The 25027-nt window shown below is 41.2% G+C and overlaps 1 protein-coding gene across 1 annotated transcript in view; it reads right to left on the reverse strand.

The window, feature by feature from the left end:
• Nucleotides 1-1792: 1792 nt before the first annotated feature.
• The window catches only part of WNT7A (Wnt family member 7A), a 32016-nt gene continuing 8781 nt past the window's right edge, over nucleotides 1793-25027 (reverse strand). The window contains exons 3-4 of the mRNA XM_048957636.1: nucleotides 22678-22949; nucleotides 1793-3313 (exon numbers count right to left, since the gene is read on the reverse strand). Coding sequence (XP_048813593.1) covers nucleotides 2834-3313; nucleotides 22678-22949 — 752 coding nt within the window. The 3' untranslated portion in view covers nucleotides 1793-2833. The remainder of the gene's footprint in view (nucleotides 3314-22677; nucleotides 22950-25027) is intronic.

Consider the following 25027-nt stretch of genomic DNA (forward strand, 5'->3'; position numbering starts at 1 on the left):
AGTTACAACTTGTAAAATAGCTGTAATCAGTGAAGAAAACACACTTCTGATGATATCTGCTAATGTAAAAAAAAAAAAAAAAAAGTAAAAATAAATACAAACAGAGGAGAAGAGATTCCAAAGTTAAACATTAGATCTGAGCTACTTAACCATAATGGAGCATTGTAATTAACACCCATTACTGTATGTAGTTCGTTACATTTTATGCCTTCTCAATTCTCAGTGCATGGAATTCAGAACAAAAAGCATGAAAATTCCATGAAAATAATTGCTTTTATATAGCTTTATATTGACGAGTCATAAGTTTGAATGTAAGTTATGTTCACCATTTTACCTAGCTCTTTCATAACCTTTCATGAATAACAAAAAAATTATACGACATGTTAAGTGGCAGGTCTGCAAAAACCATATTTAATTCCAGCTATGCACTGCAAGGAAACTGCTTGGGCTTTTGTTCTTATATGAATATATGTGAGAGGGAGTTTGAAAGAAAGCCACGTCACATTCAGACAGCTTCTGAAAGGTCAGGCTATCCTACTGAAACTGCAGCATCTCTTAAAGTACTTCTGGATGTTTTGTCTCAAAAAGTTTTCTGACAGTTCTCCCCATTGCAGTATTAGATGGGAGTTATGCCTTAGAAAGAGAATTGGTGCCAAGATGTGTGTCACCTATTTCTTGCCACACTTGCTGTTATTAACAGGAATCAGTGAATATGGTGCATACTGCCTACTGGTTTGTTGCCCTTACTGATGCCTCATTAAAGGTGTGAGATCCTGTATTATCAGCATTATCATTAACTTTGGGCCATGTTTCTTACCCAATGGGGGGAGAAAAAAAAAAAAGAAAAACATTGAAATTGGATTGTTTTTATCAGTCACAAAAGAATCCAGCAGGAGGAACAGAAAGCTTCCAAAAGCAGAAAAATATTTGCTTCTCTTATATCTGGAGAAATGAACAGTGATGAAAAAGGAAATGCCATAAAGGGAACAGAAGAAGGTTTAACTGGGCTCTGAAAAACAAGAGAGCAGTCTTTAAATTTGCCTAGGTGTTTTTTTGGGTTTTTGAGCTCCAGCCTTTTGGAGGAAAGAATAATGTAAATGCCAAAGAGAGTTGGACAAAAAGTAAGCATTGTATCCTATCTATGAGAAGCAGACGATGTGTATCACGCTAGTTTTTACAGTCACAGTCTACAGTCTTCCACTGATTAAAATCAAATTTGACAGTAACACAATATAGAGGTTTAACTGACAGCACACACAGCACATTTGCTAGTCATAACGCCAGAGTTTAATGACTGATGCATGTGGGAAGCTAATTCGGATTTTTTTTCCTGAATGGGATAAGTGAGCATCCAGTTAATACCAATCATGAATTCAAGCCATGTGACAAAATTGATGCTACATACCATGTTCTTGTTTTGCAAATTCTGCAGATTGAGCTGCAGGAAAAGAGCCAGTTTGTACACACATCCGGAGAGAAAGTCCATTCTGCTTTCTGACACATCCAGCAATTGCAGCTGAATGTATCCAGCTTGCTGCTGTTGTGTCCACAAGCTAATTAGCCTTTCTCTGTTAAATAGCCTAAGAATTACAAATTGTATGCCTGTTTTGAGAAAAAGTACAGGTTGAACAAGCAGACGTAGTATAAATAAAATATTTATATAAAAATAGTCTCTTACAAAATATACTCTCTTATCCTATGGTTGATTTTCCAAAAGATGGAAGTTTGTCTGGAGTTTCTTATTTTTAGACATATTTCAAACAGGATTTTATTAATGTTTCTTTCTTTAATTGAAGGAAAAAAAAAAAGAAAAAAACCTTGGTAAAGATTTGCAACCCTTACCACTACCTTTTGTTCCAGACAACTAGCAGCAAACAGGGGAAAAAAAAAAAAATTCAGTGTGTTTGTGTATGTACATATATATATATAAAATGCCAACTTTTGTACTTAAACATCTAGTACACATCCTGCAAGTCCAACTATTAGAAATATCCTAGGAAAGAACGATATATACAGCTCCAGTTTTACCTTGCTGTTTCTAGAAAATTATTCCACAAAGAAAGCAAGCTATCTACTTTAATTGCAGAATAGTTCCAAAAATGTCGGTAGAGTTCTTTTTAATTAAATAAATTAATATTAGTTTTATCTGAATAAATTGTTAAATATTGCTATTATTATGTCCCACGTGTCCCAAATCCCTGTGCTAAATCTGCAGCACGCACACGCACACAAAAGGCAGATAAAGCAGTGTCTACAGAAAATTTCAACAGTTCTGCTCGCTGTAGCAAATGTTATGAAGTGGAAAGATGGGCAAGACCAGCAGAAGCTTTTCACACGTGTAGAAGCCTACATCTGTATCATCCGCACACTCACTTGGGCGAGTCACAGCGGGGCACTGTCCATCGCCTCCTGTGCAAAGCCCGTGTCTGAGGGTTTGTCCCCCACTCTCCCTGCTCCTTCTACACACAAGTTTTTGACCATCTTTTTTTCCAAACCAAGAGTTCATTGCCGTGGTCAGAAAATTTTCTCCGGTGTCTCTTCACAAGGCAGTCACTGCTTTTTTGCTATAGAAGCGCAGATAAATTGAAGTCATCTCTCTGTCTCATGTGGCAGGGGGCTTAGTGGAGTTTGAGGTTTTATTATTTGTTTCTTGGCTGACTTTTGTTAAGAGTCTGAAATATGTATCCACAAACGTGAGAAGAAAAGACAGGGATCCATTCATCAGCATTTCTTCTGGGAGAGCAGGTCTTTGCTACGGTCTTGTGTAGGTTTGTTGAGCGCATGTGCAAATGTACTCATGGCAGGGACACGGTCAGCCTGTCCAGCCACGGACTCACTTACAGGTATATACTTCTGTTCTTTCACTGCATGTGTTACATTTAACATAGCAGCACCAATGAAATTTGCAGTTGCACTGCCACACTCTCGAGTACTGGTGTGTGTTGTAACCTCGACCGCAGCACATCAGGTCGCAGCCATTGGACTGCTGGGCCGTCTTGTTGCACATCCTCCCCTGCGTTCCCACGCTGCCTGTGATGGGGTCTTCTTCACAGTAATTGGGAGATTTTTCTATGTACACTAAATCTGTATCCATGGGTTTGCGATACGAAAGTGGCTTCTTTATTTTGAGGAAGGTTGGACGCTTGTTGCGACTTGCCCTCACTGGCTCGACTTGAACTGCTTCGTTGTATTTGTCCTTAAGGATGTAGCCCAGCTCCCGGAATTTCGGCAGAGTTGTCCAGCATGTTTTAGTGGTACAGGATCCCGAGACCCCATGGCATTTGCACTCTAACTTCATGTTCTCTTCCAGAATCTGGATTTGGAAGAACAAAGAATGATGCATTAATAAAAACCAGACGCTTTTAAAAATCAAAGTGGAAAAAAAAACAAAACCAGGGTTATCTGATGCACGTGGAGGAGTTTGTTCTCCATCATAAACTGTCACCAGACATAATCTGGGTTCCCACCAAAGCTGTGGGTTCTGCTTTCCTGGAGATGCTGTTGCAGGTATCAGCTGAGCCTACATGCAAAGCCAGTTCTCCACTTGCAATTTGGGTTAAGCAGGGAAGGTGACTGCCTAATTTCATAGCCTATGGACCAAGGGTAAATTGAGATCCTCATTAACCACAGCTTTTGTTCTCCTTCATTTGCCAAAGACTTTTACTGTGTACTGTGCTTCAGATTTGTCTGTTGTTCAACTTTTGGCATATGGCAGCAAAGTAAGGAACTAGCAGAAAAGCCCACCTTTACAACTGCAAATTTACACAAAACACCAAATGCAGAATTCCCTTTGAACTCAGCAACAGATACCAGACCTTAATTTTTGCAAATAGAGATTCCAGAATAAAGCACATTTTGGTTCTTTGACCTGAAAATGGTGTAAGCTGGAGCAAGTTGCGAACAAGCAGATAAATGCTATCAATGCTTATCCTTCTGTTGGTGCCACGCTGATCAGCAGAGTGGAGCAGTCATTCCTGCGGGCATCATCTATTCAAAGTGTTGCAAGTTAGTGCTCCAGTTTGGAAATCTTAAGTACTATTTCAGTATACCATAGCCTTAAATTTGCCTTTGCTTAATGTATAGTTAACACAGTCTTCCCAGTTCTTTCTGGAAGCTTTAGAGCATTTTGCTATCTCTCACGTGGATAATGGAGCATAAAAAATGCCCAGGCTACTCTTCAAGAAAACTGGCTTTGTCTTAAAGCATGAGGAGTAAGAGTAAAGAGAAGGAATTCCATTCATGTTTTGCCACTGATTCTTGTTAACAAAAGAAATAAAAATCTACCTCCGTAATAATGTAAAAGCTTCTCAAAATATTAATATCATGACTTGCTCCACTCTGTCTCACATACTCTTCTATGTTATGTCTTATGTTTAAGACTGAGTTGTCACTACTTCCCTTTTGACAGTAACAAGCTTCGTGTTCCCTTCATCCTTCGTATTCCTTGAAACTTTACCCTGTATCTTCTCCCTCCTGCTTTTTGCTTACCAGCCCAAATCACAGCCAACTAGAACTGGATGCCAACTTAGACCCTGCTGTTTGTCCTGAGCCCGATAGCTGCCCTCACTTCATGGCTATACTATGCTAGTGCTAGAGAACATAGTAATTGAGAGAATCATTCAAGCAATTAATTTCCCACTGGTGTTGGCTTGCAAAGAGAACAGAACAGTTCCGATTGCATTGTGCCTGGCCAGGCAGATAGCAGCAGTGGGAAGCCTGGTGGGGGATTATCTGTGTTCAGGGTGTGGCCTCATATTTTTTCCCGACAATTCTCAGCAGATCGGTGCAGTCCCAAACCTGGGCAGCCTGGAAGGCAGGAGGGAGGTCAGTGACATGGAAATCTGAATTAACCTTTTGCTATAATCCCCCACTTTTAGGCTTAGACATTAGGAAAACTTACCATGCAGACACCAGCTGCTTTCTACTAGCTTATTATTCATGGCTGTTCCTATGTCACCGAGGCACAGGAATTGCTATTACCTAACCTTAGGTTAGTATGCACCTGTTTTCTTAATTCACTGTTCTTCCTCTGCCCCTTTTCAGTGAAAAAAAAAAAAAAAAAGAAAAAGATTTCAAAGGCATTAAAATGGCTTTGGTTTTATTTCAGTCCATCCAGTGATGTGTCAGTACAGGAATACTGTAAAAACCCCTACAAAGTATATATCTAAGATTTTGATGGCTGTGAACTTAGCCTGTATGGTATCACATTATGTGCTACTGTTTTAAAATTAAATTTCTAGGCAAACCATCCACCCAATGGCTGCCCATAAAACTCAGATGCAAGAAACTTTTATATTCAGATCTACATCTTGTAGTTCTGCTCAGACTTTGGCTTACATTTTGCATTATCTTGTTATCTTGAGTTTCTCTCTCAACCACTGCATACTTCTTTTATTGCTCACTCATTCATAAGGTAGTATGCTTAGAAGATAGATTAGGAGACAGAAAAGGAGTTATAGCACAGTAACCGGAAAAATAACATAAATTCTTTTAGTCTCATTTGTACCTTTTTAAAAGCTCTCCTTTTTTTAATTTGAAACTAGCCAGGGATACATTTCTGGGTCCTAACTCAATCACTGCTTGCATTCAAATGTCTGGTCTTATAGCTGGTCAGATGTTCAAACTTGCAACAAAATATTTCTAACATTCAAATCCTTCCAATTGACTTGAAACATTAATACAAACCGCATAATGGCCTAATGCCGTCTGTGCAGGTAGAGCTTTTCTTTCCTAAAGTGTACATAGTCTATATTGCCTTTTGGTTTATTTCATTACCATCCCACTTACAGACAGGGATCTCTGAGAGAATGAGCAGTGCCCCTGAAAAGAGCTGAGCAAGCAGCTGGAGTGGTCCAGAACCAGGCTACTGTGTGCCGTGTGCTGGCCTTGTGCTCCAGGCGACAAAATGCCATCCCCAACCAGCCACTGGATTTCTGGTCTCATCTGGGGCTGGATACAGGCAGTTAAACAGGCTCACTTCACCTGAAGATGGGAAGTTTGACCAATACTAGTTGAGCCCAAGCACTATGGGTCCCTTTTAGGTGACAAAAAACACATGGGGGTGTAGGCAGGGAACAGACAGACAGATGGGAAAGTTTTGATGGCTTTTGTGGGTTTTTTTACATAATACTTTCTAAGATGTTCTAGCTAACTCTCCCATTTCTACTGGCACCTATTGGGGTTGCATTTCTGAGGAAACATGCTAAAATCACTCAAATACAACTGCCTAATTTGGGCCTACTGCACTATGCCATCAAACTTTCCTTTCCATCTCTGACTCTCCTAGCCCAGACTCTCAGCCTCCCACTCACAAACCCTTGTATTGGTTTTGTTCTTTTTCATACGTCCTCCTTGCAGTTTCTTTCAGTGCAGCATTTTGCAAATCCAGCTGGAGATTAATTTGCTTTTATAGCATTAGATAATAGGTTACATGTAGTTTGAACCATTTGTCCCAGGCAAAAGCTGGTAACGGTGATTTGATAATTTCGTTGCACTGTGATATTTAGTACCTGGACTCTTTTTTTGAAAGTATTCTTTGGGTAGGAACAGGATGCCTTCCCTGTGGTTTCCATGAGCCACAAGAAGCACTCTACCCCTTCTCTTCAGCACTCAGTCTGTGTTAAAAAGAGGAAACACTCAATCTTTTGAAAACAGGATTTGCTCCTTTGGAGGTTTTAGCCAGCAGCTCATACTTTTCATGTTAGATTAAGACTTCATGTATGTTGCAGACTGATTTTCCTAAAGTGTACGAGGCTTGAAGGGTGACAAATTTTAAATCTATTTCCTCTGTTTCTTACCAAATGACAATATCCAGCTCCGTTAGCCTTGGAAAGTAAACGTATGCACCAGCGAGTGCTCTAAACTGGATTAGATGGTAACAAAGAGCTGGAGTTCTTTTAGCTTTGTCCACTTTTTCTTTGAGTTCCTATGGTAAACTGTCAGTACTTGTTTCTCTCTTTCTCTCTCCTTTGCCATTAGCCTCTGGGAAATAGTTTGTGAGAAGAGAACTTGCGCTGGCTCTCTCTGTTGATGTTATCTTCAGATATAGTACCTTTGGGCACTGCCATAAGGAACATAACATGTTTTTTCTTTGCCTTTAGTTTTGTAGAAAATCTGTAGGGTGTGTCAGGTGAGGGTGGCAAGCTGAAGCCCTGGAGAGCCGTTGGAGCAGCAGGAACTAAAGGGGATTGGGTGTGTGGGTTTCAGCAAACGCAGAGGTGGCTGTGTGGCTGACACGGTCAGAAAGCTGGTTTCCCTCCTGCAATGGGTTTTCTCAGCTCAGCATCCCTTCTGGCTCATAACTGATCCAGTCCGTGCTGCATACCTCCCCGGGTGCTCAATACTGAAGCGCATACGGCTTCCTAAATGCATCTTCCAGGGCAGTCTGGAGCACAATGTGCCCCCCAGTGTGGACAGGTAATGCTGAAGCACAACGCTTCACCAGAACACTGAAGACTCAATGCCAAAGCTGTCCTGACTTAAAAGCATGAAATACACTCAACCATCACACCTGCAGGGCATTCTTCACCAAGATTTTGCACAGACACTCCTGCCTCACAGCATGGTACCAACATCATAGTGCTTGAGGCCAGGGACCCTTTAGTGCAGCATCAGAAATAACTCTAACTCCAGTCTATGTGTGAAGCATATACAAACAGGGAGACAGTGGATACTGATTTCTATCTGACTGGGACCATAAACTCTCTCAATTTCATCTGATGTTGCATCACCTGGATCAGGAAATACCTGTCTCCTATAAGGGTTTGCAGATGCATCTCTACTAGAGATCAGAGAAAACAAAACCACCGACAAAACTGAATTTTTCACGCTGGAGAAGAACACAGAAGGACAGCTCTCTGGGAAGCAGTGCCAGTGCCTCACCTCTCTTTGAGTAAAGAATTTTCTCCTAACATCTCATCTAAATCTCCTTTCTGCTTAAAGCCATTCCCTCTTGTCCTATTGCTATCAGACTGTATAAAAGTTGGTCCCTTCCTGTTCATAAGCTCTCCTCAAAGACAGAGGCAAAGAATGCACATGCAGGCGGAAAAAGGGCTATCTCTATCTACTTAGAATAAGTAGAAAATTACTCTGCCACTAATTTCATTTAAGTGTGACAATAATCTCAAAATAATACAACCATTTAAGTAACTTGTTAGGACTGTCTTAACACCAGAGCTTTGAAATTTGAGGAAAATAAAGATAGTACTTAGTGCCTTTTGACTTGAAAACAAAAATGAACATGAAAGAGCGTAAAAGGAGAAATGCTGCCAAAGACAAACCCTACAAAGCCTTTAAAAAGTGTGAGAAACTGTGTATTTTAAAAGTACCGACATGGAAATCTAAATTTGGCAAGAACATGAGCAAAAAGATTATTTACCACCAGTGGATGTCCAGTAGCGATATTAATAGAACTGTTGTCAAATGTGTTCTGTAAAGACAAAACATTTTTTGCATATCTTATGGCAAACTAACTGTGAATGAGTCTGGAATTGACTGTGTCCCACACTAAAAGTGACTCATTCCAGACAGTCTTTCATATTTCAGTTGATTGTATCATCAACGCCTTAATCAGCACAGTGAGATGACGGCTTTTCCTCCTATTTTTTCATTGGTAAATCTGTGTAAAATCATATGTGAAATTGAAGTCAGCATCAGACGGATTTGTTACACAGATTATCCCAAAATGCTACTCCCATTGGTAGCTTAAACCTTTTTTCTAAGAAATTTTCCATTTCTAATAAAAAATGGCCAGGAAATCAGCATAGAACATGACCAACCATACACCAATCATATCACCATTACATTTTCCTAGAAATATCTGTCTAAAGAAAATCATGCAGGCTGTCTAAGGACTAATTATGAAGACAGCTATGAGAATGCTGATAAATGACAGAATGCTAGAAACATCCCAGCTTGTACCCAGTACAACCATTTACCTTCAATATTTTAAAGTTCAGAAACACTTCTTCCAAATTCTAACTCATAACTCCTTTTCATATGAAGAGCTCATAAATTCTGTTCTCTCATAAATTTAACCTTTTGTGCACTCCCACAAAGCAGGAGGTTTGATAATCATTTTGATTCTTTGTCACCTCAAACGTTAGTTGCCCTTTACTTCAGCTTTGTAACGTTGACCACATGCAGCAGTTATTTCCTAAATACAGCTTCTATTTCCACAATGTATCAAATGAGTAAAGAAAAATACAGATGTTAGTCATTCAGAATGGTCACACTGCTCACGTAGTGGTGTCAGCATGCGCAAGCCAAATGAGATTTTCTTTTCTTTCCCTTGGTAAGTTGCATCACTTCAATTAGAGGACAGAAGACCTAATACCCTTCATTCAATGACTGATGCTGTGCAGAATAGCAAATGAACCCCCAAGTCTGAGAGCACCAGTAAAAGCTGAGAGGAATTAAGCAAAAACATTTTCTCCCATGTATTTTTATTTTAGCTTTGTTAACTTTCAGGACTTGCTGTGCATTAAATCTATTATCACTGCTTCTGAGACCAAGAACGAAACAGCAGTAAAAAAACCAATTCTTACGGTATACCTTCACAATTGTTACCTTTGACAAATAGTTGGATATAGGATAGGAAGGGTGCCAGAGATATAATGAGACAGATTCTCACTCTATATTAAATGCTCTTCTCAAATTTAACCACAAGGCATGGCCCTTGCCTTTCTTCAAACTGCAGGGACAGCTCTTGGAAATAAAACAAGGTGTCATGATACTTTGGCTTTCTGCCACTGAGGGGTTCCTCCAGGAGAAAACCTTATATCCCATCTAGCTGTTCCTAGGATAAGCTTCTGCCAAAACCTCTCAGCCTTACAAAAGTATCTAGAAAAGTGGATTCCACGTATGCGGCTCAAAGTCTGTATCTTGCTTGCCTGTTCCTCAGTATTTTTCTCTGACGGCTCCACAAATCTAATCATGGTCCCTGAAAGTCAAATAAGGTTCTTCAGTTTTTATTTATCTTCATCAAGATACTGCTGGAGGAGATAGTGGGCGCGATGTGGCAACACCTGATGTTAATAGCTCAACAAAATCTGATATGAACTTGAAAGGAATGATACACAAAGAAATCCACACTGCCACGTCAGGCAGTCCCTCCTCAGAGCAGGTCTCCTGCCAGGTATTCTCCCTCACCCCCTCCATTTGCATCGTATCTGATAACAGCTACAAGCTGGTAGTCTGTGGGATTCCTTGCCTTTTTACGTCTCTCATGAACACATTCCTGTTTTCCCCAGAGAGAATGTACCTGCGCCTTTCTCTCTCTGGTCATCAAAATGTAAAGCGAAACCATTAATTCATGAGCTGGAACCATGAGCTTCAGGCTGAGTTTCACATGCTCTTAAGGGATGTGGCTGGTGACAAAGTTTTTCTGAGTAACACCAAATACAAAACCTTCTTCCCCACCTTTCCTTCTGTTAGCAGGAAGTCCTTTATAAAAGCTTTTCTCAACTATGAATTACGAAGCTAATGCTTAGATGAAGTTTTATACCAGGAAATGGACTTAAAGTGTTGTTTCTACTGAACTGCTGGCAAATAGGTTGTGAGATTGGGGGTTCTTGGTGTAGGATTTTTTGTTTTCCAAGTTGCTAGTGACAAATACACTGTACTTGAAAATCAGCTTGAGAGTTTAAGTGGTTACTGCTGTGATGCCTTTTTGGTACGTCTGTCCGCAAGAATGGTCTGACTTGTACTTTGTTTCTATAGATTTTTCTATTTAAAAGCAAGACAAGTATTTTAACAGGAAAAAAAAGGAAATAATTTGAAAACACAGCTGTCAATGTGTTTGATAAACTACTTGCTAGTTAAAAAAATAACTCTTGGGAGACCCATTATCACCTAAGATTAGACTGGATCAATGTAGTGCCAAGTAAGTGTCATCGTGTTGGAAGTTTAAAAATCAGTCATAAAAAGGAGTTTGGAAAAAATAGTTCTGGAAGGAAAAAAAAAAGGTTTCTTTTAATGTGCTTTTACCTACAATTATTGGAAGTTGAATTTTCTTAGAGCCATTCAATAACTGGGGCTGTTCAGCCTGGAGAAGAGGAGGATCCAGGGAGACCTGAGAGCAGCCCTTCAGTAACTAAAGGGGATGTAAGAAGGAAGCGAACAGACTCTTTAGTGGGGTTCATTGCATAGGACAAAGGGAAATGGTTTCAAACTAAAAAGGGGGGTTTCAAACTAAAAGAAGGGGGATTTAGATTGGCTATAAGGAAGAAGTTTTCTACAGTAAGGGCAGTGAGGCACTGGCACAGGCTGCCCAGAGTGGTGGTGGATGCCCTGTCCCTGGAGTCACTCAAGGTCAGGCTGCACGGGCTCAGGGCACTTGATGGAGCTGTAGCTGTCTCTGTTCATTGCAGGGAAGCTGGACCAGATGATCTTTAAAGGTCCCCTTCCAACTTAAAAGATTCTATGATTCTATGTGAATTTATACTTGCTATTTGTATAAGTGAAAGTATGAATTCCTAACCCCAGACTGAAACAAGGTTGTGAGATTAAGGGAAGCATTGTCTAGGATGCAAAACTGACACTGTGGGTATGATGGATTACAGCTTGTCAAATACTCTTCTTGTCTGGTTTACCTGTATAATGAAGCTAAAGTAGACTGGAAAATGGGATGATGGTGCTACAGAATTATGGATAGAGTTGTTGGTTATATTATCTAGTTCACCTTCTTATCACTACCTAAGTTTTCTATAGTATGTATCTTCCTCTGCAGAAACATACTGGACAGGCTGTTCATGCCAAAAGGGAATAAAAGTTGATGATGAAGGTGTTTTGAAAATGGAGAAACAACATGACGTTCACTGACACTACGATGATTTACAAAGAAAATGACACAGCAATTTTTCTGGATTTGGACAACGTAGCATTTCTTCTTATACAGAATCACAGAAACCCTCAGGTTAGAAAAGACCTTCAAGATCATCAAGTCCAACCGCAACCTGACCATACTACCCTAACTCTAACAACCACCACTAAAGCATGTCCCTGAGTATATTATATGTACTTTCCTTACATTCTGGTGACACATTAAAAATCACTCCAAAATACTTCTGAAACAGGCCTGTGATCTGTGTAGTACTGTATTATGTATTTGAAAGATGATGAATGTCCATCATTGAAAATGCCACTTTCCCTAATCTTGCTTCATTCTATGAGCTCATTGTATGGATCAGAGACTAATGAAGTCAGCTAAATCTTGACCAAGTAATGTCTGCAGACATAGACCTCTTCAAAGTTAATATAATCATTCTAACATCCTGTGTCCAGTGAATCTGGTCTTAGCTTTGATCTTGGGATGGTGATCTTCACTTGTACTCCGTGCTTCTAAATGGCAATGCATTGAGATTTAGGGTGGTGTGCCTTAAAAAATAACAAGAAATAAAATTTGTCTACAGTTTATGCGTTAGGATGCCAATTCAGAAGTAATTGGAAGTACTCCTAGATAAGATGAAGCAAAATTTATGTTCCTCAAGTTGAGAACACAACAGGTTAAAGACTTAGGGGTTACTTGGGTTTTGTTACAGCCTTGCTCTGCTAGTCAGGGATGTCAATGCCATTGCTTTGGGCTATCTCACACAGCCTGAGTAATACTTCACTGCTGAGGTAAAAGAAGAGGAAGAAAAAAAGGTAGGGAAAACAGGAAATGACACAACTCAAATCCATCCTTGTCACAGCTAATGTACGCAGAGTGAGGGATGGTGCAGGGTTGACTCATTCCCACTAAACTTCATCTTCCATTTAACTCTCCCCACTGGTAGCAAAGCGCTCAGATGAAGTGCTGCTGGCACTGAATAATAAAGAATTGGGAGCACCCAGGTAGAGCATTTTGACAAATGCTTTAGCTGTCAAGAGAAAAGTTTCCAAAGTGTGATAGAAACCGAACAGCCTTACTTGTTCCAGACAACTCATCAGAAAACACCTCTTGTGCTAAACTAATAAAGCCAGATACTGGCGAGAGCGCTAGTTGCAAAATAATATCACTTCATATTGCTTCCACATATTTTTAACCAATGGCCATACACAATTATAGGCTTTTTAGTTAGATTCCAGACCATGAGAGTTAACTGTTAGGTACACAGCAAACAATACTATGCATGGAGTATTTCTCATGATTAAAAATAAATTAGTATCAGTTCTCTAAGCCAGTATATTTGGTAAATAGTGGATGATTTACCTTTCCATCAAGCTTTCCAGGTGATCTCAAAGTACTTCTACGCTAATGTCTCAGTATTTCCTTTGCAAAAACTAGCTTAACTTCTTAAAGAACTCCTTCAGCCCAGAAAGAAGCACCAGTTATCTTCATGTTTGGTTCACAGGGAGAAATCACTTTGAGTCAAAATATTTACATCATAAAATAATATACTGTTAATTACGATATTCTGGGATATCATAATTATGGTGGGAATAACTCTTCCACAAGGAAGACTTCCAAATTATATACCTAAGAGTTTTCCCCCTCCAGTTGCAGTTGGGACAATAGATCCATGCTTCCATGTTTTCAAATAGCTCCCACTTATCAGAGATAAGATCCTACCAGCAGAGCCTATCTCTGTAGCTTAGCAGCTGCCAAGATTAGCACGCCCGTGTCCAGGCCAAGAATTTTAACGTGGATCTTCTGGCCTGTTGTCAATTAAAATTTCCTCCAATGCAGAAGAACGTGGAATTTCCTAATTTTATTTACAATTCCCGGTGCAGTCTAAGTAAACCTCTCTGGCTTTCTGTCTTGCATACTAGATTTTTCTCTTTTTCATTCTAACAGATATTTTAGCAATAGCTGAAGCTTTTAGTTAACAAGTGAGTAATCACATGTTAACAGAAATTCACTTTTAAAGAGCAATATGTTGAAGCACATTATTACCCTCAGTCAGCTCATCCTCCATACCAGTCATAGCTTTTGCTCTTTGCCAGTGGATCTGACTAGCTGTGTATTATTTATTGATGACTTAAAAACCAACATCCAGCAATACCATTAATTGTTCCCCTTAGTAAGCCACTTATTTTCTATTAATTGAGCTTTGACATCAACACTGATAACAGAGTGTTAACCAGTTGCTGTGCGTCTTTAGATCATAAGATCATAGAATGCTTGTAACAGCTTGTAAACACCAGCTTTACCCATTCTATAACAGAAACCATGGACATCGGTTACGCATTCAGTGTATTAATCAGATATTAATTTTATAAATATCCCTTTGTGGGGCACCTTCATATGAAGTGTAACTCCATTATACAGAATTTAAAAAAATATCTTAATGCTGTGGTGTTCTTTAGTAGAGTTATTTGGATCCATTATGTTCCAGAAAAAGTTAGAAGATTACACCATTTAGCCTAACCTTCCCCCAATAGTAGCAATACAAACTTCTCAGACCAATTTCCTAAAAAAATGGAGCTTGCGCATTTATTTGATGCCTGTCTCACTTCTGCTTTTCTGTCTACTTATACTCCACTGGAAACAGTTGAACATTTGTAGTATTTTCAACCAAATACGAAAAGGATAGCGTGAAGCAACTTCCACAAAAATAAAAGATCACAGGGAGGAGAAAGATCCTGCAAAAGCTCCAGGTGGCAGTGTGCATGCTCTCACTGTTACACCCCGGGGGCAATCTGCAGAGTCTGCCATGGCTCATAGGACAAGCTTATGCAGGAAGATGTCTCCACTGCTTCACAGTTTATGTTTTCTTGATCTTTTCTTTTTTTAACCAAGGTCTTAATCCAAGCCTTTTGGACAAATATTCTTGACTCCTTATTGAAATTCTTTATTTATGCATTAACTATTGTGCCATGTCAACAGATAATTGTTTTACGACTGCAGGACTTATACACCCAAAGATAACAGTATGTTATGACTCAATTAAAATCTCATGTGTGAATAGTCCTGTAAGAGCACACATAGTTGTACTCATAACTGCACGTAGTCTTTCGTTTCTTATAAGACCTAATATGCTTATGCTATGTCCCTAGCAGGCCACCAGCTGACACTACAAAGACAGCCTATTGCCACAGCAACTAGCAGTAAACACTGGCTTAGATTTTATTTAGTTTGTGATTTCTGATGCTTTCATTCCGTCTGTCTCAGGGGACCAAATGCAGGCTATGTGGTACCGCTCACTTTTAAGTACCAGAAGGCTTGGGGTCATTTCAATAACCGGTCCTAACACAAATGAATACCAGTGCCTTTTGGCACTAATTGGCAATGCAGAGCAAAGCATCCTCTCTGCAATTACCTGAAACCCTCATCCTTTAATAGATTCGTGCTACACTTTTCCAGTACCAAACAGGCCTTGTTTGTGTCCTTGAACTAAAAGGCTGTTCTTCACTGAATCGATCATTTAATTGTTTACTTCAAAATACCTGGAAATTCCATTAAAGCAGAAGTCTATTTCATTTGTACAGCAAATTCTAGCAATTATTGCTTTGTGTGAGTCTTTCAGGGCTTTGTAATTTCAGAGTTTTCTGTCACCAACTGTCTAATATAGCACTTGGACCAAACCTTGGTTTAACTTCCACCTTTACCAAAACCTCTGCAATGCATTGTTCCAAATGTCTCTGCTTAGCCCAACCATGAGTTCACATTGCTGAGTCATCGTGTCAAGGCTCTTGGGAATGTTTCTGAAGGTACTTTCAGAGAACTGGGTTATAAATGCAGAAGATCGCAGTTTCTGTCCCTCTTGACCCAAAACGGTTTGCAGAAATTCAACAACACAAGCATGGGGTTGCATACTGAATGGCTGTACTTTGTTAGAACAATGAGATTGCACTATGTAAGATCTCCAACATCATTCAGTGCAAACCCTGCATAGTAGAAGCAGTGCCTGCTTGTGTACTAAGACTGTTCCTAGTTAACAGCCTAGTCTGGCCCCCAGTTTCTTGCTGACTTGGCCAGTAAGTTCTTCAGTTGTTTTTTAATGCCTCAAGTATGCAAACAGGAGTGTTTAGCTTCGTGCAAGTATATCAGTGTGAAGTGTGACAAATGTCACCTGGTGAACACGGAAGCAACCCAGCTCTGCTCCTTCTGTATTTCTGGCATTTTTTCAACAACTTTGGCTTAAATCTAAGCATGGTCAGAGTTAAGGTTGATAGATGCTGTTCCCTCTGTCTTGTGATTTTTAGTACATGGTCAGCATAAGGCTTACGGTATTGATATCCAAACACAGCAAGAAATTTGCTTTGAGGTTCTCATGCTTTGTGACAACTATGTTTATTTCAAATCAGTAATCTTAGTTTAAAGTCTCAATCAAAGGTGCTGAAATCTGTGCGAGTCTTTCAGAGTGACCTGAATAACCTATACTGCAACTAATTTTGCTATATTTTCTATTACGTTCCCGTCTGGGTTCTGAATGACAGGTGTACACACTGTGGGAAGTGTTGGTAACTGTCCAGACAGAAGGATTGAATTAAGTTAGAGAAGTCAAAAAATGTGAAACTCACCCAGTGGCTTTGCTGAGCAAATTAATTGTTCAAGCAAGCATCTGATTATTTCAGTTATAGAAGGTGGGTGATACTAAATCTGGAATTTGAGATCTTTGTTATTTATTAACAGACCCTGGCCCTCAGACCCAGCTATCTTTGTCGGCAGCATGGCAGATTGTCAGCTCTAGTAAGCACATACATGAAATGCATGTTTTGCTCATAATGCCAGAATCCTCTAAAATTGCGACTGCAGGCAAGTGATAGCATTCATCATTCCCTAATCTTCAGCGTAAATCAGGAATTCAGCTTTCAACCACATGAGATATAAGAGGGAGTTAAAAGCCAAAATACAAGGAGGACTATGTATCACAATTTCTGATTAGCTGGAAGTGGAGGACAAGTGGAATGAAAATTCATTCTTGTGGATTACAGTTTTTGTGTAGTCCAATTCCCTCTCATAATTTAGCCTAACATTAACGTTCCCTTTATCTTCCCTCTGCGTTGTTGAGAAGATGCAGAGCTTGTCTGTCAAGTTTGGTCTTGTTTTAAGACTATTATTTAAAAAAAAATTTGGGAAGTTATAAAATAGAACTTTGATCCTTTCGAATACAACCACAATACTGTGAGAGTGCACAGCTGTGTATTGGGTTTTTCACACCTAGGAGGTTGCCCAGCAGTGTCTTCTTGTGAACTGCAAGCACTCAATGGGGATGGGACTGTTGGAACCATTCATCTTTGTCCTGTGCTCCCACCAATATTAATGAGAGTTTTCCCATTCAGTGCATTGGGGTTGGCCTTGCTGGAAATCCTGCTCCCCACAGCAACTGTATGGTGAAGAAATTGTCGGGAAGGATTTTGCTCTACTTAACTTTAACTCTACTTTCCTGATTTTGCTGAGCTGTGGTGCCAGGCTGTGGGGCAGGTGAGGGAGGAAGCTGTTAGGGGAGCTGGATGTAAAGGAGCAAGCATTTGAGTGTGCATTGCAGCCAGTCCTGGGCATGTTACACTCTGCTGAATCGGAACTTGGTAACAAGGCAAGGAAAGTTATTGCTGAACAACACTTTCCAACTTTCAGCCCCTCTAAATCAGGCATGTACCACAGCTGTGATTGTTTCAGCAGTAGATAGGATCCAACAATAAAGAGGAAAGTCATTAATCATTTCTGTATTTAAAGAGCATCCCTAATTCTAAAACCCAGAAGCTTCTGAATGCAAAAGTCAGGAACTTTTGTGTAGCCATGCCAAAAAAGAAAGTGAAAAACAACTGGAAAATAGTAAGTGCAATTGCAAGGGCACCGTTGAGTTCTGGGCGTCAAGAAACAGGCTGTGTTGCTGATGCTATAATATCACTTGATTGCTGGTGCCAGGACTATCAGGGCAGCCTCACCCAGTGCTGTTCTGCTCCAAGCTGGTCTCCTAGACTCTCTGGAGTCTATGGTAATTTTCAGCAGCTCCAGACACAAGCAAGTTTTATTCCGGTGTGTGTGTGCCATTAGACATGTTCTTTCTGATGGAGTTGTGAGGCAGTTGAATACAGAAATACATGGTTTGGTTACTACTAGCCAGCTGTGCTACGTGCAGAGATTGTTTGAGGCCAAAATCAGCTGCTGTGTACATGTGGAAAGTAATTATTGGCTTCACCGTGGGTCCGCTGTCCTCCTGGATGAGCGACAGTGCCCTGCTAACACTGCACTCAGCAGGCACTGAGCATCAGGAGGCTGGAGCCATTCCCAGGTACAGCCCAAGGCTGCAGGCTGCCATCCCTCGCTGCCTGCCCCTGGCCCATCACAGACAGGACCAGAGCCTGTGCGTGCACATCAAGGCCAAGGTCAGGCAGAGCTATTAAATCTCCAGAACATCGTGAAAATTATAAAGGCTAAATTGTTTGGTAGCCTATTTTATTAGTCTCTTTTCTGACAATGAGCTAGTGCTTATTACCTTTTAAAAGTTTCATCTGCAAGAATTAGCATTACTTCTTGTAGCAGGTTAGTTAAAGGAAAATATATTTGAATGAAGCAGAAGAAACCACCTCCTCTACAGGACAACTGAATCCTGGCAGTGGTGTGGTGAGGTCACATTGTGTGAGAACTGGAAGAGATTCAGCAAAGTTCAGTGGCTGCAGCCTCCTGCGGCCAGAGATGCTAGCAAAGGGCTGAGTGTCATAACTGTGAGCTTTACAGAATAGCTCGGAAAAACTCCCCAACTCCATGTTTTCCAAATGCTCATGTTTCACCTCAGCTTTATTACAGCCTTCCCTAAAGAATACAATACTAAACACTTCCTTTTGTTATGATCATTGCATGATCCACTTTAGAAATACCTCCTGGTTTCTGGTAGCTTTGCTTTGTATGTACAGTAACACTATTAGGCATGTTTGGCACTCCTATATGCTCTGGAGCTGAAAGAGAAAGCTGAGATGCTACTGATTCAGAGGATGGAGATGAGTTGCAAAGTTAGCACACCTATGTATGCCTCCAGTGACAAACACTGAATAAAAATCCACCTTGATGTGCTCTTGAATTGCAAAAGCCTTCTAATGTAGCCTGTGGCCGTGATTTATAACAGTGACTCATAATATTGCATTATACTTAACATGATGTAACGCTGATGCAAGATGCCATTTGTGGAATTTCAATGTCACAGAGAAAAAGAGAGGAGGGAGCAATCTGGTCATGTACCATGTCATGCTGTTGAAATGAAAATGATACGGCCAAAGTACGTAGAACATTTCAGCACCTGCTTTGCTATTTTAGCAGAATAACTGGGAGAATAACATTTTTATTTCCTGGAGCATAAACATCCCTCAGACATACATTATTGTGTTACTTAGAGTAATTCAATTATGTTTGTACTTGAAAAGACAAATTTGCTAACAGACAATTCAGTCTTGCAATTATGACCCCTCATATGGAAGTTTACAGGGCAAATCAGGATTATGCCTTTAAATTAATTCAAGGCTTTATCTCTTTTTTCTGACCCAGCGGTTATGAATTCTCCTCTTGTTCTCCCTGTCCTGCTTACTTCTTCCTGCAGTGAATCAGCATTTCAGGAAATACTAATTCAAAGAGGAAAGACACCCTGGACTCTGATTCTGGAGGTCAGAAATAGCTGCTCTCCAATGGATTTGACAAAGGAAGCAAGGCTTCTTGAGATACTTGGGGCCAGTTCTGTAGGGTGTATGCAACCCCTGGTTTGAACTCTGCCCCTTACCCTCTGAGTGGATGAGGAAGTTTGGAGCCCTGCGGATGTGCTACACAGCAGAGGCCAGCTGATTTGGGGAGAGACAAGAGAAATGGAGAGTCAGAGCCCTGTCTGGTTTCTAATAGTATGGAAAACTGTTAATTGCTTCACCCTGCAACAGAGGGAGGAAGCATGGGTGTTCATTCTGTAGGAACCAGCGGCACCAGCGAGACATCAGCCTTGGTAAAGCAAGACCGTAAGGTGGAAAGTCTTGAATGGAGGTCTTCAAAGAGACTGGATCACCTCTCCTGGTAGCTCTCTGTGAGTTTGCACCATGCAGCCCTACCTGTGCCTACCTGGCAAGCCCAGCAGTTATGCCTGCTGAAGTTCAATGTCTGTTGTCTCCTGCTTGCTGAGGTGGGGCACGTGAATCACTTGGTGACACTCAAGAAGACAACCATTTTATTACACATGTTGGATTCACCAGAGCACATCCTGAGTCACCTGCATCTAGTGGAAGTGGTCACAGCATTGAGCTTCATGGAGTTCAAGAAGTGTCTGGACAGAGCCCTCAGTCATATGGTCTGATTTTTGGGTAGCCCTGTGTAGAGACAGGAGTTGGACTCAGTGATTCTTACATGACTCTTCCAACTTGGGATATTTGATTCACAGGTTGGTCATGAGCACCCAGCAGAGTGAGGCACAGCACACAGTGCAGTTTCACACTGCAAGAGCAAAAATGTAGAAGAGGCTGACTTTGGATACAGTAGCAGTGCCTATAGGTGAAGATAACAAATCAATGAGAACTGAACACCCAGTTTATTTTTGGAAGCCCAGTAGGTGCCAGTCTGTCTCCTAGGTGCATAAATACCATCAAAAACCTCGCCATGGGCAAGTAAAACTAGACAAGAATTTATAGCCCAGAGGAAAGCCACCGAGAATAGACTGTGTAGAGGCTGATAAGATCCGTATTGCTCCAAAAGAGAGAGTTCCACCTCAAAACAAGACGGTCTTTGTTGTGAAAGGGTTAGGTTGTGAGACCCAGCTTGCCAAATATCTGTAATGGCCTCTCTCTGCCAATTGTCTGTAAATACTGTGATCTCTCACATAAGTGAAAAGCCTGAAAGGAATCTCTCTAGCAAAAACATCATTTGTTCATTTTCCACAGGTTGGTGGAGTAACATGCCTCTTCTCAGCCATGTTACTCTTTCTTTTCCCTGAAGATTTCCAACAGAGATTTGTTCGAACAAAGATCAGTAATTTTGCTCTGTAAGGGATGCAGGAAGAAGCGTAGAAATATCTCTAGATCAGAACAGTTCCTGAGCCTGCTGGAGAAATGGCAGATCGCCAGAGATAGCACAGCCACTGTTCTCCCAGATAACAATGTGCAGAGCTGAATCTTCCAGGCATATACTTTTAGGAAAGCGAACTGTGCACACCTAGGTGAGAAGCAAGGAGTTCCTGTCTTCTGGGGAGGCTGCTGGATGCTTTGCCTTTGCACTGACCAGATCCTCCTTTGCCCTGATTCCATGCCTAGGTGACAACTGAGCCAAAAATACAATGAAGTAATGAAACCAACTTTTTTTTTTTTTGCTATATCTTTGGGCTTTACATCTGAAATAATCTTCAAAGACAGCAGCTCATTCCATTTGTATTTTGAATCATGGTGTGTCATTACTGGCAAATGTTTTACTGCAGTCTCCTACTGAATAAAAGCAGCCCTTTCAGGAGAGTAGCTCTCCCACTGAACTGAAGCTCTGCTAGTTCTGATTTCTGTGGATTTGTGCCTGTATGGCAGAGCAGTTTAGGTCTCGATGTTCCACTAGGCTCTTCCATATACATCTTTATTCCACCAGAAGCCAGGTAATATAGTCACTGAACCTCCAGTCATTTGATTCATCAATATTAATGGTCAGCTGCTGATGCTTTGAAGTATCATGTTTGCACTAGAGAGCAAGACCCCAGCATTTGGGATACTGGGCAGTCTAAGAAACAGAATCATTAAGGTTGGAGAAGACCAGTATGAACATCCAGTCCAACCATCAACCATCACCACCATGCCCACTAAACCACATCCCTCAGTGCCACATGTACATGTTTCTTAAAACTTCCAGGGACAGAGGACATAATCTGACCTATAAAACTACTACAGTCGTACTACATAAAAAAGGAAAGGTTCAGCTTCTGCTTGGGTTGGAAATGGCTTGTCTTCAATACCATCTGCTTCGCTCCAGCATATGTACCTAAGTGGAGATGTTTCAGAGCCTACAGGTAATTACCACAACAAAAATAGTATCCACAAATGAATCGCTGTTCCTAACTTCCTTCTCCCATTTGCTTCTAAGTCACACTAAGATAATGTTAAAATGAGGATTAATGCACAGAACTGCAAGCAGCAGAGAAAGTAAAACAGAGCTAGGAAAGCAGGAAGCTGTGGAAGATGGGATTAACGAGATGGTCACTCCTGTGCAGGGCCAGGGCTGGATGGGTGCACGCAGCAAGAGGCAAAGGCAGCCAGGCCAGGGCAGGCAGCTCCCAGAGCAGGCAGGGCACGTGTGTGTGGGGCTGCTGGGTTCTCGCCTTCCCCAGTGCTGCTGCTCTGAGAGCTGCTGGCAGCAACCCCCTCCCAAAGCATGGGAAAGGGGCGGAATGCAGTGCAAAACAGTAACTGCATGTGTGTGACAGTGAGGCTGTGGCCGTTGTGCTCAAGTGTTTTTCTCTTTTAGAGGTAGTCCTCACACAAAGAGCAAGGTTTAAGCAATTGGGTTGAAAATGATCCCTTTTTAAATGAGTGAGAAGTTCATGTCTGAACCTGACGGGAATCCCATTCACCCACACAGTAGCAGGCGAGCTTTTTAGCGTAAGAACCATTTGACTTTCCAGTTAAAATGTCTGTTTGCTTTTTCTTTTTACAACTGCAAAGAGCAACATTCAGACAAATGGTTGGCAGACAGACGGCCCTACTATGCCGTGTCCCCTGCCCACTGCACGTGAGCCGGGCTCTGGAGCACACTGCAGCACATGGCGTGGTGCAGGACATGGCCGGGCCTTTCAGGGGTGCAGGAGGACCTACCTTGCGCCCAGCCTCGTTGTTGTGCAGGTTCATCAGTGTCCGCGCGTTCTGCTTAATCTCCCGGGCATCCACAAACACTTTGGCGAATCCTATTCCGTATCTGATGTCGGCAGAGCAGCCGCCCCATTTCCATCCTTCCTCCTTGTGGTACTGTCCCTGTTTCTCTTTGTCACAGCCACAGTCACTCAGGTTTCCCTGTGTGCAGGCAGCCGTGATGGCGTGGGCTACTCCAGCAGCAATGATGGCATAAGTGAACGCTGCTTCTCTGCTACCTGAAATGACAACAGTGCTGTAAGTGCATGGCACAGCATGGGGACATGAGTCAGAAGAGACAGGCAAGTTCCTGCAGTGCAAACATCAGATGGCTATTATTAGAGTGCTGCAAATCTGCACGCATAAGCAGGTCTCTGCTCTTGTAAGTATTGATTTCTGTGGATGTTCAGTCTGAAATGGTAGTTCTCCTTAAGGCAGTAGGAGACAATGTATTATTCAGGCAACTTGTATGTGCATTTCCAAATGGAATTAGAAGTAGTCAAACTGAACTCTCCTTAGCAAAAAGGGAGGGAAATGCTGGAGCTCAAGAAGCAAATAAAAAAAGAAAACAGGTGGAACTGGGGAGTGAAAATGCTACATCAACCATATCCAATTTTTCTTAAAATCAACCTAGAAATATGACTGTGTTTATTATGGAACTTGTAGTCAGAATTAGAGACCATGAAAGGATTCCTCAAAGTAAATCATAAAACGTTGAATTGTAACTGCAGAATTGGCAGGTGAGGCTTTCTAGAGTTAGTGGTGTTTTATGAACATCTGAACATGGAACAGAAACCCTTGGCTTTAAGTGTACGTGAGCAGTGCTCTGAGTGTCCCTGTGCAGCCACAAACACAGACAGAAGCTGTGGCATCTTTCTCATCCTGTTCCACCTTTATCCATAGCGACATCCTCACTTTTTCAAGTAGAGCATAATGAAAAATGCACTGGTAAACAGGGAGGGTACAAGTAGTTGCAATTTCTCTGCTCAGAAGGCCCTACTCAAAGAGGCAATGCACTACACCAGGTTCCATTTCATGGGACTGCAAGAGTGAGACAGCATCAGAAAACGGTTCTGCGTTGAAATTTGCCTTCAAGCCTGTCTAGCTCCCAGAAGTCAGCAAACAGGATAGGTGTAGGCATAGTCCACTCTGAACCTCTTCTGTGATGCTGCTTTAGCATAACATGATTTTTGCTACCAAGTGGGATCAGCATGAGAACATATGTTTTCCTGCCAATTTTAGATTATAAATACTAGCACTGGACTTCTAATTTCAGCAAAGGATCTCAGTTGGAAGCACTGCTTTAACAGGCTTCTTGCAGGCAGCTCTGTTACCCTGCAGACGCTGACAAGGGAGGTCCTGCTCCAGCCTGATCTCAGCACGTGCAGAGGTTGGAAGGCACAACCTCATCCATTCTGGACTCCCAAAGATGAACCAGTTTTGGAAGTGACCCAATACAATTTGTGGAAGCCATAACTTTGGGGAAATAATTGGACCCTTCTTTTTTTTCTTTCTTCTTTATTTGTTCAGCCTAAACCTGAAAAAATAAAGCCTGTGCATCTGTGCCTTAAATTTCATCTTAAAATTCAGTTAAAAATTCAAGATCATACTGTTAGCTTTGATATCAACACAACACTGAGATTCTCAGATTCTCTTGTATATATTTTAACTGTAGATAATGGTGACTGTCGCATCCAAAATACTGAATAGAAGGTAGAGCACTCCTGTTTCAGGAGGATGAAGAAAGCTAGCGAAGCAGGAGATAAGGTGAAAATGTGTGCTTCTGCCAGGTTGTTGCTGGGGATGGGAGTAAAATACAGGATAAGGAAAGAGTAAAGGGAAAAGAACTGACAGCGGAGCACCACGCGCTGTGAGACGTTCAGCCCACATTGGCCAATGACCAGAACAAGCAAAACAGTTCTTCCCCAGTAAAAACAGACCCTAGTCAGTGGGCTGACAGCAACATCAAGGATTTCTCTCTTTTATGAAACTGAAAGGGTGCAGGAAAACCCTAATGCACAGTCATTGCCTTCTCTAACTTGATAGAAAGGTCATACAGGAGCTGGAAAAGTATACAGTATGTTTTCAGCAGTGAGATCAGGAAAGACCTTTTGGAGATAGTTTAAACAAAATGTTACTCGTTGGCATGAACAGCTACAACTGTCTCCTCAACAACTGCCTGACCCATGAGCTAGCACCACTCGGTGGAGGCCCAGGAATTAATTCATCTTGCAGTCAATTCCCACTAAATTCATCCTTAAACATCAACTTATTTTTAACTCTATGATTTAAAAATAAAAAAATAGTAATTTTTAAA

This window comes from Lagopus muta, chromosome 11 (assembly GCF_023343835.1).
Source record: "Lagopus muta isolate bLagMut1 chromosome 11, bLagMut1 primary, whole genome shotgun sequence".
Lineage (NCBI taxonomy): Eukaryota > Metazoa > Chordata > Aves > Galliformes > Phasianidae > Lagopus > Lagopus muta.